This window comes from Peromyscus eremicus, unplaced genomic scaffold (assembly GCF_949786415.1).
Source record: "Peromyscus eremicus unplaced genomic scaffold, PerEre_H2_v1 PerEre#2#unplaced_1507, whole genome shotgun sequence".
Classification (NCBI taxonomy): domain Eukaryota; kingdom Metazoa; phylum Chordata; class Mammalia; order Rodentia; family Cricetidae; genus Peromyscus; species Peromyscus eremicus.
The window spans coordinates 67,676-85,955 of NW_026735742.1; the positions used below are offsets into that span (position 1 = coordinate 67,676).

Consider the following 18,280-nt stretch of genomic DNA (forward strand, 5'->3'; position numbering starts at 1 on the left):
CAGCGGAGCCATCTTGCTGGCTCTGGTTTTCTTTTCTTTGCCTGTTGACTCGCTTGCCAAGTCTAGCCTTGTCTTAAATGCTTCACACACCTGAACGTACAAGGGCAGGCTACCATCCATGTATTAATGGGCCAGAGAGACTGTGGCATCCATCCCCAGTTAAACCCCTGGCCAGGACAGAGCTGGGGTTACTTCAAAGCCCCGCAGCCAAGTTCAGCAGCAATCACAAGCGACAACTGCCTTACGCCGGCTTCACCGGGATCTACAGCACGGGAGGTGTGGGAGAAAGAGAGGAGTTCTTCCTCAACTTCAGTTCTACCCATTTACAAAGGCCCACACCGAAACCCAATGTATCACGTGACTTGCTGGAGTCCACACAGCTGACAATCATCTCACTCATCCAGTTTACGGTGCCAAAGACATCATCAGACTAGATTGTAAATTTCCCCGGGGATCAGGAACTCATCTCGGGGTTAATTTTAGAAGCAGCACACAGTACTGCCCACTGTTCCAAGCCCGACTCAGACTCCACAAAACCACAGATTAGATTAGAAGGCGTCGAGACAACTCACTTGGAAGAAAGGGAAACCAAACTCCCAAAAAGGTTACGTGATTTGGTCACTTGTGGCACTGAACACAGTTGAGTTTCTGTCAAATTACAAGCCAGTCACCTCTCTATAGCTGACTGTTTGCTACTGAACTGAATGATCAACGAAGGTCAAGTCCTGAATAAACCATTTCCAAGGTGTGTGTGTGTGTGTGTGTGTGTGTGTGTGTGCACATGTGTGTGTGTGTCCCACCAGAATTCTTGTGAGGGTCCTGAGGGCCTCTGTCTGGCAATTGTCACTCTAAGCCTACCAGCAAAGAACATCCCACACCGAGAACCCTGAGGCCAGTGACTCAGGGAAGTGTCGTCGTGGGTGTTCACGTGCATGTGTATGCACGAGTACGCCAGAGACTCACCTCAGGTGTTATTTCTCATGTCTCTCATTGGCCTGGAATGCACCAATTAAGTTAAGGTAGCTGGCCCACAAGCAGCAGGGATTCTGTGTCTCTGCCTCAGTGGTGTTGGGATTACGCGCATTCATCACCAGGTGCTGCTTTTTGTTTTGTTTTGTTTTGTTTTGTTTTTTTGGTTTTTTTTTTTTTTTTTTTTTTGGTTTTTCGAGACAGAGTTTCTCTGTGTAGCTTTGCGCCTTTTCCTGGGACTCGCTTGGTAGCCCAGGCTGGCCTCGAACTCACAGAGATCCGCCTGGCTCTGCCTCCCGAGTGCTGGGATTAAAGGCATGCGCCACCACCGCCCAGCTTGTTTTGTTTTTTAAGCAAGGCTCTGAGATTGTGCTCATGCTTGCAAGATACTTTACCTACTGAGCTACCGCCCCGGCCCTGTCACTACCGTACCTTACATTTAGTTACCACGGCCCTTTACCAGTTCTAATTAAAGAAATCAAAATCAGTTCTCTTTGAATGCTTCACAAAATGGAAAAAAAAAAAAAAAACCTAGAGAGAGAAAACAAATTTCAGAACCATTATTCTAAGATTCTTCTTTTTCTTCTGATTTTTTCCCTTTTCCTTTTTTCAGTCTTTCCCATAGGTAACTTCTCAGACTTCTCTCTGAAAGTTTCACATCTATCTAACACCTGCTGTGGTCCTCCATCATAAGGGAAGCCATTAAAATGCAATTCAAATGCACAAGAAATTAAACATATGAGGTATAATCATATTTCTAGGCAAATATCTTTTGCCTAATAATACAAAGACACTTTCCACACGGAGACTGTTGGTCTGTCGCTACACAAAATAGATTGTAAGTTGGTTAACAGCCAGCGCGTTCAAGATCTGGGATTCACTCCACACGATCTTGTGCATTCAAACTCCTCCCCTTTTCTTACTCAAACAGAGGCATCTTAAAACATCTCTGACTGTCACCAAAATTCAAGTCTGAAAACATTAGAAAATACCTAATAAGACCAAAACCTGCTGTTATCATCATCAATGCACTATAGCTAAAAATTCTCACATGCAAGAATGCCAGGGACAGCACAATTCTATTTCAATCACTTGCAGATTATTTAACTTCATCCTGCTGTAAATATTAACTACACGAGCGTGCTCTTTACTTTTCAGAAAGAATAACGTGCACCTGCCTTTCTAAGTTATATTTGGTAACAGAAGTCGTGTTTTTGCTGGGTGACGGTTTCACAAGAAATCACAACTCCCAGGAGGGGAAATAGTCTGAATTTGCCATCAGGTGATACACAGCTGCTGGAAAAAGAACCAAAAGGAATGTCTGGTTCCCAGAGGACAGCTGTCACTTGGCAACTGTGTATGGTGCGGCTCAAGTCACCAAGGGTGAAGAAAGTCCTCAAGGGACAGGCTTAAGAAGACTCAAGGAAACGCAGGCTGCCTCAGAGTCAGTCCTTCAGACTTGAGACCGCATCTAAGGGGCAATATGAATCAAAGGACGTTATTCTGGCTTCCTCTTTTGCAAGTGTGAAAAGTGAATCACCTGAAGTTATTAAACTGTTTCCTCTCTCTGAAGTCAGTGGTTACAGCCTCTGCAGCTCTGCGAGAAGCCTTTCAGTCCAGAGTTTGATATATTTGGATGACTTTGAACACATTGCTGATCTTGATTTCTTTGACTATTAAATGGGCTATGGGTTGGGTAGCTGTCGGCCAGAGCTCTTCTATGGTCAAAACTTAATGGTGACGTATGTACAATGATGGCGTGTTTTAAACTCCCAAAGTGCTTGCTCTGAAAACAGCCCTTGGTCGGCTTCCCCATTTGAGACTACATCCAAGTTATTTTTTGGTGGCGTTCATTTTGCTTGGTTTTTGTTGTTGTTGCTGTTTTTGCTTTGTTTTATAATAAACTAAGTATTCAGTTATTTTTAAGAGAAAGTGGGTCTCTTACCCCTCATTAAATCTCCTCTGAGAGTCCAATTATTTGGGGGTGAGCTCTCTAGAATGCTGATTAGTTGCTTTATAATTTTGCCTGGATAGTTTCTTTAATTGAAGTCACTATCTCTAAAAGAGGACTTGGGGATGGAGAATGATTCCCCACTTTCTTTATTAGACACACACACACACACACACACACACACACACACACACACACACCAAGATTACAGTATTCCCTACTCCAGGAATATGGTCCAGAAAGTCTAAAGCCACCATAGAAATGATGAACACCTCAATATTTTTGCATCCACTAACTATAATCCACTATAGGGACTGGAGAGATGGCTCAGCAGTTAAGAGCTCATACTGCTTTTGCAGAGGACTTGAGTTCAATTCCAGCACTCACATCAGGTAGTTCACAACGTCCTTGTTCGAGGCCAACCTGGTCTACATATCAGATTCAAGGCCAGCCAGGGATACAAAATGAGACTATACCTCAAATAATAACAACAAGATAATAATAATAAGAAGGAGAAGGAGAAAGAGAAGAAGAAGAAGAAGAAGAAGAAGAAGAAGAAGAAGAAGGAGAAGGAGAAGGAGAAGGAGAAGGAGAAGGAGAAGGAGAAGGAGAAGGAGAAGGAGAAGGAGAAGGAGAAGGAGAAGAAGAAGGAGAAGAAGAAAAGAAGAAATATTTTAACTTTTTAAAGGTTTTGTGCTTTAGATATGTGTGTCTCATCCAGAATACCCACAGAGGTTAATTAAGTAATAGTAAGGGACCAGGGGGAGCAGGGAATCTTCCAAGGAAGAGGAAGTAGAATATAGTGTTATAAAGTGATAAATGGGAAACTGAAACATCAGAATTAAAGGGCTGAGGTGGGAGGACAGGGTAGTGGTGGGAATATGGAGAAGGCTAACTAATGCTAAAGACCTTTTTAAAAGCCATATGGAAATATACTATTATGGAAGCTTCCTAAAAAATGCATACATATATAAAATGAATTTAAATGGAGTCACTATATAATGGGGGAGGGTGTGATACCTCAATTAACATCATATGTTACCAAATAAAACCCCTAGTACCAGGAATAAGTTACATCTTTTTGCATCATTGGCCAAAGGGGTCCCTCCCATAGACCACCACCCCCAAACACTACAGGCTATCCCAATGCTATTCCCAATGCTACAACTTCACAGTAAGACCCTACTGATGAAGACACTACATATTCGTGGCATAGAACATGGAGACAGCTGGGGCTCACCTGGCAGTTTCACCCCCTAATAGCTAGCATTCATAATGCTGAAAGGTGGTACAAACACCACCAGAGGAAAAAGTACTTATCAAGCTGTGAACCCTGCAAGCTATAGTAACTACGTGCCTGCAAGATATGCCCACCAGTACAATAGTGGCCCAAACATTAGAGGAGCAACCAGTGACTTTCTTTTTTAGATTTGATGGTCACTCCATGAGATGGAGCCCATAACCTAGTATTGTCAATGAAGCCAAGAGTCTAAGACTAGGTATTCCATGGTTCCTAGAGGAAAAACCTGGTACTATTATTCTGCTAAATGAGCCTCACAATAGAATGGCTTCTGATGACGTATTACTTACTATACCTATAGAACTTCTGCAGAGAAGCTTCAACTCAACCCTCAGCAGAGAAGCTTCTTGCAGTTGACTGTAATTAACCCAGAGATCCACAACTGAACAACGTACAGAGAGTGAGAGACTTAGTAGCGCTCAACCCTAACTGGGATGTCTTTCTCACACCCCTCCCATCAATGCGCAGGGATCTGTGTGAAAAAGGGGGCACAAAGGTTATAAGAACCAGAAGTAGTAGATGATTTTAATGACACAGTATTATCCAGAAACAACATGACAGATGCACATATGAGCTCACACAGACTATGACAGTACTCGACAAGACCGGCACAAACTTCAGCCAGACAAAAATCCCAGCATGGAGAAAGAAAATGGGCATTAAGTCCCATTCCCAGCCAAAAACAAAAAAAAACAAAAAACAAAAAACAAACAAAAAAAAACTATTCAACAATGGTAGCTGCTGGAAGGGGAAAAAAAAAATCAGGGTTTTGTTTTTTTTTCAATTTAGTGACACTGAGTACTTATACCACACTCCAGGGCAGGACCCATGCTCAGGAATAGTTGGCCAACCCAAAACAATCTCCATAGTTTTCAGTTGAGTTTTTCTTTCCTTTTTATTTTGTTTTGAGAAAAAGAAAAAGAACATGAAGTTATGTAGAGAGGGAGAAGAGGAAGATCTGGGAGGAGCCAGAAGATGAAAAAGAATGTGATAAAATATGTTATATGAAATTCTCAAAGAGTAAATAAAATAATAATAAAATATATCTTTAAACTAGGCAGTGGCGCACGCCTTTAATCTCAACACTTAGGAGACAGAGGCAGGCAAATCTGTGTGAGTTCAAGGCCAGCCTGGTCTACAAAGTCAGTTCCAGGACAGCTAGGACTATTACACAGAGAAATCCTGTCTCAAAAAACCAAACAGATAGATAGATAGATAGATAGATAGATAGATAGATAGATAGATGAATAGATAGATAGATAGATAATAGATGGATAGATAGATAGATAGATAGATAGATAGATAGATAGATAGATGGATAGATGGATAGGTAGATAGATAGATTTTTAAAAATAATCCACTATTTCACACTGTCTCTTACTAGCACAATACAGTATAGAACCTACATGCAGTAGTGAATAATGCAAATAATTTCTGCTTCCATTCTCCCTTGCTAGAAGACCTTCCTGTTTACACACTTTCCTGTTCTTCCACTCAACAAGTTCATCCTTTTCTGAACCTATGACCTAGAGATTTTTATGACTGTGACACAGAGTTCCTAGGAACTCAGGAAATCATAGGTAACCTGAAAGGTTAAAAAAAAAAAAAACTTCGCTATTGACAATTCTCTGTTGGCTAATCCATTGAAGTAAGTCCCTTCTAGGGATTGTAGAATATTTAGCATCATCTGTGGCCTAAACACTAAATGCCAGTGGGCCTCTTCCATGTTGTGACAATCAAAAGTGACTCCCAACATTTCCACATGTCGTGGAATATTATTTTAACTAGGCAAAGATGTGTTACATTTGCTTATTCTCCAGAATATTACTTTAACTGTGTAAAGGTGCATTACTTTTGATTATGCTCCATTTGTTTAACGATGTAAGGATGGATGTTTCATTATGTAAAGGTGTGTTGCATTTGTTTCACCTTGTCTGCCTAAGGTACCTGATTGGTCTAATAAAGAGCTAAACAGCCAATAGCTAGGCAGGAGAAAGGATAGGCAGGGCTGGCAGGAAGAAAGAATAAATAGGAGGAAAAATGTAGGCTCAAGAAGGAGAGGAGAAGGAAAAGGAGAAGGAAAAGGAGAAGGAGAAGGAGAAGGAGACAGGAACACCAGGGACCAGCCACTAAGTCACCAGCCACCCAGCCAGCCAGCTAACCACCCACCCACAGAAGCAGTACAATAAGACATACAGAAAGAAGGGAAGAAAGGTAGAAAGTCTCAAGGCAAAACACAGATTTTTAAAAAACAGGATAATTTAAGTAGAAAAGCTGGCTAGAAACAGGCCTAAGCTGAGGCTGGACATTTGTAACAAAGAATAAGAAGTTTCCATGTCGTTATTTGGGAGCTGCGTAGTGCCCCCCCAAAAGAGAAAATGCCCCTATACACATGTCCCAGGAGGTGGGTGAAGTCACACCCTGATTGAGAACCACTGGTCTGGAATGAGCTAAAATCTCTGTAGTTTCCCGTGGGATCAAAGCTTCAGAACCGGCAATGCCTGGCAGTTCCAAAACGGCCTGTGGTTTTCCAGAAGGACAGGGCAGCAGTGGAATCCCCTGACTGGTTTTTTTCTGGTAGTGGGAAACTGAAAACACAGGCTCCTGGCACAAACTGCTGCAGGAGTAAGGGCCACAGCAGCACCTCCTGACGCCAGTCTCCACCGTCCCAGAAAGACCCTTTGGAGCAACCCTAGGTCCCTCATGTTGCCACATGTTTCCTCCCAGAATACTTGCCCTAAAATACATCTGCTCTAAAATCCACTTTTCCTCCTTTTTACAAACCCTACTCATTCTTCTTAAAATTATGCCCAGAAGGAATGCAAAACTTTAACACACTTAAAAAAAATCTCAGAGCTGAAATGGAGACGTGCTTTAACCGACATGTACAAGGAGGATGCATGGGCTGGGAGATGAGTCCACCATCCCAGGACTGGGGCTTTTCAGAATTTCTACTTAAACAGTACTAATGGGCCGGGCAGCGGTGGCACACATCTCTAATACCAGCACTCGGGAGGCAGAGGCAAACAGACCTCTGTGAGTTCGAGGCCAGCCTGGTCTACAGAGTGAGATCTAGGACAGGCACCAAAACTACACAGAGAAACCCTGTCTTTAAAAAAAAAAAAAAAAAAAAAAAAAAAGGTACTAATGACTTTTGAAAAGACATGAGGGTTTATAATCCAAACATCAGTTCAGAGTTCAGATGCAAAGCCACTGTGATGTAATACCTAGATCATGTTTAGTTGTCTTAAGTGCTTTTAAGCACACAATCACTAGTATCAAGTGTATACTCAACATCATTGTGCAATCAATCTCCAGAATGGTTTCACCTTGCAAAACTGAAACTCTCTGGCCATTAAACAACTAATTCCTCAGTTGCCTTTCTTCTTAGCCCCTGGCAACCACTGATTCTTGTTTCTAGGAAGTAACTATTGTTTACACAGTGTACAAATGGAATCAAGCAGTTTGGGGCTTTGTGTGACTGGCTGATTTCACTCATCATGAAGACTTTGAAGCTGTCTATGTTGTGCTAGGTGTCTGGATTCCCTCCTTTTTGATGGTTGAAGGCTATTCCATTGTCTGTAGGTACCACATTTTGTTTAGCATCTCCCTAGCTGATTTCCAACTCTAGACTACTGTGAATACAGCTGCTGTAAACAAGAATGTGCAAGTATTTCAAAACCTTGCTTTCAATTTTTTTTGTCTTAAATATGTACCAGAAGTGGGGTTGTTGGATGGTGTTGAGGAAACACCACACTGTTATTTTAATCTTTCAGGAGCTTGGTTTCTTTGACCATTGGATAACTTTTTTTTTTTACATTTTTTTTTACAAATGGGACTGAATAGTAGGAACCCTAAGTCACATCTTGGCTTCAATCCTATTGTGCTGACAAGAATGTATGCATGGGGACAACATGTTCCCCTTTCTTTATGAGTGGTCTAGACTCTCTGTCCCTCATTGCTCAAAACCTCGTGTAATACAGACCTCAGTGTGTCAGCTCCACACTCTCAGGGCATTGTTATTTTTTCTAGATTATCAAGAAAGAAAGAAGCGACCCAGACAGACAGATTATATCTGTAACCCAGCACTTAGGAGGTGCAGCAGAAGGATCAGGAGTTCAAGACCAGCCTTAGCCACAGAAGACCTTGTCTCCAAAAACTTAAAACAAATAAAAGGCAGGAACGAAGCCGAAAGGAGTTGTGGGTGTGTTGGTATTCACCACGTGCAGCTGCACAGCCTGCCTGGCTGCTCACACCAGGGATCCCACCCACAGAGGGAAATGCAACTGTGCACAGAGCCTCTGGTGAGGAGCAGAGAGGAAGTGCTACTTGGCTCAGTTCTGAAATACAAGTAACATTACATGAACTGAGCAGGTTGTATTTATGTATTTAGGAACACACACACATATGTAACAACAATTTTAAAATGCCATGAATTTGAAAGAGCAAGGGGATGGAACATGGGAGAGTTTGGGTGGGGGGAGGGAAAGGAGAAAGGATGTAATTACAGAAGCAAAGGATGTAATCTCAAAAATTAAAAAATGTAAAGAAGGACACCATTTGTTCAAGGTTGCTTCTCTAAATAAACCTTCTGTCGCCATGCTATCACACAACTATGTCATTCTGAGAAGTCTCCAAAACACAGGAAATGTGTCAAACTGACATATTGCTTTTGGGACCATGGGAAGAAACAGAGCTGTTCTTCTGGATATCAAAGGACTCCAAACAGTGGTGAGTTTTACTGTGGTGACTCCAACCCCAAGCTCTAAACGAAACTTCCCAACCGAGTCATGGATCTTTGGGCTGTTGATCCTACATGCTCAAACAGACCAACTTCAAGTGCCTAGCAGAAACAGAGAATCTAAAGAGACCGCTCTCTTCACCAGCAGGTGGGCTGAAAAAAATCAGCATGCACCCAACCTGCTGACTTCCCCGCTAAGATCAGACGCATGTGTTGTTCAATTGGACCCTGAAGTCATTGACTTCTCAGCCTCGTTGGACAGATAACTTGCCTTAGAGGCCCAAGCCAACAACACACAACATGCCAGCACAGCAGACAAGAAGTCCAGCTCCTGCTAGACATACAGAAGACACACATGATCTAATTACAGGTTGGCTGTCCCAAGTATGTGGGGAGCTCTTTCGGACCCTCCCAAGGGGCTCCTGCCTGTCACCTGTCCCTGAGTGCCCCATGCTGTTCTAGCGGATTTTTCTCCAAGAGCCTGAATTTGTTTCCTAAAAATCCCTACTATTCATTCTCTCTCTCATTCATTTTCAGTGGAGATTTTTTTTTCATTTACTCAAGATTTACACACAGCCTACTTCCAGAAGAATTTTAGACAGCTTAAAACGATGAGCGCATTGTAAAGCGGACACACAAATTTAAAGCAGAATTTTAAAACGACTCAAAAGTCTCCAGGGAAAGTACATTCCTACTCTGATACACCCCTTCTTGCCTTCCCCACCCACGGCTTCTCCTGCCCCTCTTCAAGACAGACGGGGACATTAATGTGCCTCCTCATGCTTGTTGGGAATGCCGACACACCCAGGAAGTAAACTATCGCCCGGCTCCTTCCTGGTTCCCAGGTTGCGGCAAGCTGCCTGTCGTTAGAGGGGCACGTCTGTTGAATTCTGTCGCTATTGGAACGTCCATTTGCTCCAGTGTATCCATAGGAACAAAGATGCAGAGTGGGGAAGCCGGGCCACACACCCCTCACACTTAAAAGAGCTTTATTGTGCTTGCACAAGCTGTAAATGCACTTGATGATGTACATTAAAGAAAGATAGTCATGCAGAATCTTCTGATGGCAGGACCTTGAGTCCTCATAAAATGTAATTAGGAAACAGCATTACTGAAATGCTGAGCAAGACATTTCCTGTGTCCTGTTTTGAGGGAGTGATTTCCTATTCAATCCTTTGACTTCTTGGACAATATTTCTTTCCTTCTTCAGATTATGAAAAAATAGAAGACACATTAGTAAACCATCACTCCCTCCCCTCCTGCCCATGGTCTAGGATGAGCTTGGATTCTGATTTGACAATGAAGTGCCTCCCATACTATTCACAGAACACTTACACACATGAAATCCCACTTAATCTGCAAAATACTACAGGCGGGAAACTGTCATAATCTCCATTGAAAAGAGAAGCTGGAAGAAGTGAAGGGTTTGTGAAAGTGTCCCAGAGCAGTCAGCAGGAGAGAATATGGTCCACTGCCTCCTATTCTGTCTTTCGTTCTGACCAACTGCATTCCTTCCTGAGGTGTGAGTCGGGGCAGGACCAGGGATACAGCGAAGCTGGTGTCTGTGACAGTCGGCCAGGCCATCCCGATCACCATTTGTCGTGAATGCCATCCAAGTGGACCAGTGGCTTTTAAAGGGGCTTTACTGCACTTCGTTTCTTTTATGCATGTGACATAACGTGTGTGTGGAAGTCAGGTGAGAATTTGCAGGAGCAACTTCTCCTTCTACAACATGCATCCCAGGGCTCAAACCCAGGACATCAGACTTAACAGCAAGTGCCTTTAACCACTGAGCCACCTTGTTAGCCCCACCAGTGACTCTTTGTTCTAGAAATTCGTCCTTTCTTATATCCATTGGTCATCTGCTTTTACTCCCTTCCCTGTGGTTGGTAATTATTTTTTTAATCACACACACACATATCCCCCTCTCTGAGATATACTTCCAAATCATGGTCTAATTGCCACCGAACTTATTACTAATGCTGACAAAGCTTTCTCTTTACTCAAAGCCAACACCAAGGCTCTCTCCTTACAGCAGAGTCAGGGAGGTTAACGGAGAGAAGCCCTATTATCGAAGATATGTCCTCACTTCTGCTGCTGCACTTAAAACTACCAGAATGCTAACACAAAGTCTGCCAGGATGAAGATAGACAGTTATATCCCCCTTGGATAGTTTTAATGTTACTTCAGATAATTGTTCCTGCCCACAACTCCTAACAGGCTACCTGGCATTGGGTTTGTTGTTGCCGTTTGGTGGAAAGACTGACTAAGAAGGCCAGAAAGGAGAAAAGGGAGATGGGTGATACAGAAGAGCCATTGTGAGGAAATTACACATGGTGTTTTACCATTGTTACTCACTAGAAAAGGAATCCCACCTTCTGACCAGTTAACATGGCTTGCATTCTGGGAAAACAGAAGTCTTCTGGTCTTAATTTTTACAGAAGAAGCCTATAAAGCCTATTTCTAAGGGTTTTGGACCAGATGTGTCAGTATGCGCCTGTAATCCTAGCACTTAAGGGGCTGAGGCAGAGGGACTGCAGATTTAAAGCCAGCCTGGACTACATAATGAATCCTGGCCAGCCTGGACTACACTGTGAGCCTCTGTCTGCCCCCCTCCATGCCCCTCCCCCCCCAAAAAAATCTTCTTTTGATTACTAAAATTCATTTCATGTAAAGCAAAATTATCTCGGGTTTCCTTAAGAATGCACCCTAAGGCGGTCATCAATTTACAATTACTTCAAAAAACAAACAAACAAATAAAGAATGAAAAACAAAACCAATCCTGTCAGCACCTTTTCTGAAAAAGAAAAAAAAAAAGTATGTGTTACTTCACACCTGTCCTGAAAACTCCTCAAAAGTTGTGATTCGTTTGGTCTCCTCAAATGAGCACAGAGCTCAGTGGTAGAGCACTCATGGAGCATGCTCAAAGCCCTAGGCCCCACCCTCAGCACAGCACCCAGCCCAGGCTACGTAGGAATATGTATTTAATGTGCAATTGCTATTTTCTTTGGAAATATCCACTCTCAGCATTCGGACCAGAGACATTTTCCCTTTACACGAGGCCTGTGATTTCGATGGAGAAAGTCTGTGTCCACTGCAGGGTGTACCTATAGCAGGATAGAAGGGATATGAATTCCCCACGTAAATGGAAGTAAAGTGTAGAAATATGGAAAGACACTGGGATAATCACAGGGATACAAGACATCACTCTGAAAATTACATATTGTTTTCAAATGGAAGAAACAATCTCTCCAGTAAAAACATTTGCTAATCATCCACTCAATCAAGCGTTTAAGCTAAACATCACCAGTGAACAGCCAGATGTTACAATACAAAGCACTCTCACTCCAGTGGTTTGTCTGCGTTTACAGTCACCACAGGGAAATGATCAGACAAGACTAGAATGTGAACATTCTACATGTCAACTAGCCTTGTCCCCCCAAAAAAGTCTATGTCAAACACACAAAAAAGGTTTCTCTGCATTCTGAAAGCTATAGCGGCAAATAGCCAAATGTAATTATATTAATAAGTGGGCTTTGGGGAAGTCCTAGTTTTAACATTAGAAATGATAAAGGAATTTGGGTGGCAATTGAAATTTGAATTTGGAAAGGTGTTTGATGATATTAGTTAACAGTTCTTAACTTTCTTAGCATGTACGTGCATCTGCCAGTATGGGAAAAATACATTTATTTGTTTCTGTTTGTTTCTCTATGTATTGGTAATGCTGAAGAGCAAATCCATGACGTCTTCCATGAGACAAGCACTCTACCTCTGAGCTACACTCCATCCCAGAATACCCTTTTTTCTAGAAGAGGCAGGCTGAGGCTTAGTGGTGCCTACAGGCCTACAGGGACTTCCAAAGAGCTGAGCTCCCCACATCCAAACATACACACATGGGGTGGGGTGCAGATAAACATGACAAAATGAATGTTTGCTGTTTTATGAGACAGTATCTCACTGGGTAACCCTGGTTGGCCTAGTACTCACCGTGTAGCCCAGAGTGACCCAACAATCCTGTCACCTCCACCTCCCAAGTGCTGGAATCACAGATGTGGGCCACCATACTCAGCTGATAAAAAGGGCAATTATTAAATCTGGTGAGCAGTATATTGACATGTATTACACTGTTGTTTAAACTTTCCACATTACGTGTTAGAAGACACAATGGTACAGTAACTAGTCTCCTCTGTGCACAGGAGACTAGTTACTGTACTTACATTTAATAACATCTGTGCTTACATTTAATAACAAAATTAAGTTACAAACGCTGCATTGGGACAGTTACTGGAGACAACTCAGAGGCCTTCCAAGGACAGTGGGTAGACTGAGGACAAAGTATAGCCCTCCTACATTGACTGTCTTTTTCACTCCTTTTGAAAACCTTATTCACACATCAAAGGTCCTATCAACACACAGTTAAGAATTTACTAAATATGTCTAGAGTTTGATGATTTGCTGTTCAATATTTTTATAAAATAAGAACGTTTATGCTGGCCAGCTAGCCTAGCCACTTGGGGGGTTCTAGGCCAGGGAACCTAGTCTCAAAAAAAAAAAAAAAAGACCCAAGACACAGCACCCAAGGTTGTCCTGTGGCCTACACACAGCTCTCCACATACACACATACAGCCTTTAGGTGTTTTAGGTGGAATCCAGTAGAGAAATGGGAAAAACAGAGCACTCAGCTAGTGTGACACTGATCCTTTCCTGGGGTTCAAGTTCATCTTTCAGTGCACTCTTAACGGCGCAGTTACTACAGAGAGCTGCTGACAACCATCAAACCCGCTTCTAGGAAGTCAATTAGCCGTGTCCCTACCTGCCTGGCCTCTCATGGGCACTCTGAACTTAGCCCGAACACTTCTGTCCACTGATGCTCTTAAATGCAAGTCAAGGAACCAAACCGCAGAGCCTGTGTTCTTCGGAAGACGGTACCGAACTCCTACCAATTCCAGAAAATCTGCTAGCCTGGGGTGCTGCCTCTTCATGGACAGACATAACTCACTCATCTGCTGTTTTTCGGGCTTTGCTGGTGTTTGGGTGAGATGCAGGTGGTGTGTTCAGAATGCAGGGATGGGAGTGGTACAGTAGATGTGGTCTGGCTACCCCATTATCTGCTGTGGGAGGTGAGAAAGGGAAGTGGCGGAGGAAAGCCGTAACTCACAACTGCTGGTGAGCGCTCTTCCTTTCTGGTCTCTTCTAGGAAGGACAGCTCTCAGAAGACAAAGTTGATGAATTAGAGATTTCCCAAAGGTGGACAGCAGGGGAAAGGGGCCTTATCCTGTCCTATTGTTGACAGTTTGTATTGGGTGGGAAAAGACAGATGTGAAGCACGTCTGAAAACTAGTTCGAAGAACTCTTTACCCCAAACTGCAAAACATATCACACCAAAAATAGAACTTAAAAGGAGTGAACCACAATACTTAATACATTGAAAATACGAAAGATCATGTTCCTTTGTATTTGGGGAACATAAGGAATGTCTCTGTGAGCCAAGTACACCCCAGAGAATTGAAAGTCTTACCTAGGTACAAGGATGCGTTGTCTTTCTTGACGTTGTCATCTAAATAGGTTGGTCCCAGGGTGTAAATCGGTGTGGAGCCCATTCCAATGAGAACCTGTGCACAAACGAATAAAGCTACATACACCCAGTGATTATTTCCTCCCGAGTCCTTGGGGCAGGGAAGAGGCTCCAAGGTGGCCGTGGAGTTGCCATTCTGACAAAGGCCATCGTTGGAGACCGACGTGTTCAACTCTTGGATTTGGTAGGGAGGTGAGATGAAGTGAGGTAAGGCGAAGAGAGCAGCCCCAACAGCGATAAGAAGTCCACCCACCGCCAGCCATAGAGGCCTTCGCCCACGGCCGCCAAAGTAGCTGACGAACACCACCACTACCAGGTTCCCTATGTCAAAGCAGCTGACCAGCAGCCCGGACTCGGAACTCTTCAGGCTATAGCGCCTTTCAATGGTCGTGATGACACTGCTCAGGTACCCAGAGACCATTAACGCCTGGATGAAGGTCAGAAAACACATGCACACTAGGAAGCAGCGAGAATCCGTAAGGACCACGTAGAGACACCTTCTCTCCTGGAGTGTGGCCAGAGTAGAAGACACTGACATAGTTTTGCTGGGGTCCATCTTGTGGTTACAGTCCACGACTTCCGCTGTAGTCCCTGCCGAAGTGGATGGGGCAGAGGGACTAGGGACGATCAGGTTCCCTCCTCCATGCATCTCCTGGTGACCCGAAGATTCAGTGCAGCCCGAGGCCAGTTCTCCATCTGCATTCCCAGCACTGAGATTCGGCCGGCAGGAGGCGCTGTGCAGGACCGGTAAACTCTTAGACCTGAAGGTCTCTGACTCGCACTTCTCTTGGACAGCTCCTACCTCGGCAGGTGCCTCCAGCTGCTCTTGGGCCCGGGACTGCACAGCCCCTTCGTCCATGGCTCTTAAAATCTGATCGCTGATCCCATACAAAGCCTCCGGCACTTTTCATCCACCTGCACGAGGGGCCGAAACCGGGCCCACACTCAGTTGTGCCCACCTGAGACTCGGGCTGCGGTTGTCAGAACCGCGTAACTGAACATCTCAGCAGCAGGGAGATGCCCAGAGCATCCTGACCGGAGGCGCAGCGGGGAGGTTTCTCCACCTCGTGCCAGGGGAGGTAAAGATCCGTACGGTCCTGCGAGGAGCCCTGTTCGGCGTCCACCTCCCGGGGATAGCTCGCGGTAGGCGCTTTGCGCGTCCGGTGCTCATCCCCCTCCGCCGCCGCCTCTCAGACGGTGGCCAGGAGCTAGAGCGCTCTGTGCCCAGTGTGGTGTCACTTAGCGCGACTGTCCGAACGGCATCCCACTTGGTACTCCCAGGGGTGTTCGGTGCCCACCGCAGGGCTTGTGACACACTCCGGGGTGAAGCTGCCAACCTGCAAAGCAGAGAATGGATCGTCAGGGAAGGATGGCTGCAGTTGGGCCTGGCGTCCGGGCGCCGGGGGCTAGAGCTAGGTAACCCGGTGGTCCCTGGAGGGGCCGAGGTGCCAAGCACTAGCTGAACGCGGCAGGAAGAGCCCGCAGAGGCTGCAGCCTCAAGTCCCGGAACAATGAGCAGCAGGCGGTCCGCCGAGACTCTCCCTCATTGTCTGCTGCGGGCCTGCCCCCGCCCCGCCCCTTTTGCCTTAAACAGTGCGTTTGCTTTTATATGTTAATAATTATCAACCTAGCAGCTCTGACTCAGAGGCAGTGTCTTTTATTCAAGTGAACTAATTGCAGCCTTTTGGTACTCCTACTCTATGACTCAAAATAGAAGATTCCCAAAAGAACAAAGGAAAGTTTTTTTCTTCTTCTTTTACAAACACACAGTGCCTTCCCGGTCTCAGTTTTTAAAATGCATTTTTTTAAGCGATAGACAGAAAACTACGTGTAGAAATGTGTTTGCACACTTGTACGCCGGCACGTGTGCGCGATTAGATGTGAATTCGTCTGCTCCATTAGACACCTACTTATTCAAAGCCAAAGGCAGCCGGAGAAAAGAAAAAAAAAAAAAAGGTCAGCATGCTTGTCTGGTTATTCTTTGCGCTAAAAATAGCCCCTTGCCGGAAAGAACTATTCAATTACAAGTAACGAGGGCATTCAAGGCTGTGGCCCACGTTAAGTCCCAGAGCGCAAGGTTGAGCGAAACCGAAAATCAATTTGCTTTGCAGATGGCTGGGTGAAGCCACAACCAAACAAAGAGACGCTGGCACAGCGTGCACGAGGAGCCCACCGAAGCGGCTCAGCACCGGCGGGCTGGCGGGGCGGTGTGCAATTTAACGAGCGCACCCCGAGAACGTGGGCTCTGGGGTGTGTGCGCGCCTGCGCAAACACACATGCACACACACACACGCGCGCGCCTACACACACACACACACACACACACACACACACACACACACACACACCAGAGAGTACAGGGTGAAACTGTTGTGCAATCCAGCACTCGACTTGAATTCAGCAAGCACCAACATCGGTGTGCCCCCTGTGTAAGCCCCATCCCTAATCCTGGAGAACCCTACACCACTCTCGCCGCGCCGCGATGTGCACCAGGTGGGAGGGACTGGGGCTCCGCTGCGTTGGGTTTCGTTCTGAGCTTTTGTGGTGCTGCTACGGGGGGGAAAGGGGGTAGGAGAGAAAGGCGGAGAAGCTGGCCGAGGGGTGGCAACCATCGCATCTCCCTGGACTGTTCCGGACCGGGCTCACTCTCAGATTCCCGGCCTGCCAGTGGCTCGCAAGCCGGGTCTTGGGCTCCGCCCGCTCACCCTTGCGCCTTCCCGGGGAACTCCACCCGTAGCTGCGCGCCGAGCTGGGGAATCCCGGCATCGGAGCCCCTGCCTGGGGGAGCAGCCGCATCGCGGCGCAGACTCGAATGGGATGAACACCCGGATCCCCGCCCGGAGCTCTCGGAACAGATGCGGAATCCCAGGGACACCCCCTGCGCGCGCACGCACTCACACACGCAGCCCGTGGGAGGACAGAGGCGCCGGGTCCGCTCGCCGCTCTGCGGGGTTCACCAGCCTTCACAACTCACTAGCGAGGGTGACGACCAGTCTGCCGGGTTGGGAGAGGAGCGGCCGCAGTAGGACAGCAGAGGTGCCTTGCAGATGGGCCAGCCTCCTGCGGAGGCGGTCTCGGTCCTGCCGCCGAGAAATCGGGGAGTGAGACTGCGACTCGGGCTGCCTAACTCTTCCCCCAACCCCTGGCCTGTCACCCAAGCCTCTTCTCTCCAGACAGACACACGCGCACAGAGACACCGGGACTGGAGCGGCAGAGGGCGCAGGCGCGCGGGCAGCCACCCAGCCCAGCCCGTGGGCAACGAGCCACCCCGCTGCCCTTCACCTGCTCGGAGGGAAGACGACCCTCACCGAAGCCCCCCAAGGAAGCGCGTGTCTTAAAAAGTCACCGACTGGGGCCGAGAGCCATTATATGTAAAGTATTTCGGTTCATTTCCACCAAGTTCACCACACATCGTGTCTTTTCTACTGTAGCAGATTCAGGGGACCAAGTGGAACAAGATTCCTGATGTAGCGAAACTTGTCTTGCCAAGAAAATGTCTGCGTTAATGGCTTGAACCCATGCGGTATGTTCTATACAGTTTGCTACCGCAGAACCAGAGACCCATTAGCCTTCCTTTCCGGAACAGGAAGGGCGCTGCAAAGGCACAGGAGCATTGCGAGCCAAGTAAACCAGTAGACTTCCTGCTGGGAGTTTGGAGAGATGGGGCAGAGGACTGCACTGTCCTGGTGGCAGAGAACAGGACACAAGGGGTCTCATGACTTGTGTATTGTCAGTCCCGAGGTG

At 45.9% G+C, this 18,280-nt stretch overlaps 1 protein-coding gene across 1 annotated transcript in view; it reads right to left on the reverse strand.

The window, feature by feature from the left end:
* Positions 1 to 15,395, reverse strand: part of Slco5a1 (solute carrier organic anion transporter family member 5A1) — a gene marked incomplete at its 3' end in the record, with an annotated part of 80,259 nt that extends 64,864 nt beyond the window's left edge. Inside the window, exons 1-2 of the mRNA XM_059253085.1 lie at positions 14,480 to 15,395; positions 11,754 to 11,758 (exon numbers count right to left, since the gene is read on the reverse strand). Of these exons, the coding sequence (XP_059109068.1) occupies positions 11,754 to 11,758; positions 14,480 to 15,395 (921 nt within the window). The remainder of the gene's footprint in view (positions 1 to 11,753; positions 11,759 to 14,479) is intronic.
* Positions 15,396 to 18,280: the final 2,885 nt, after the last annotated feature.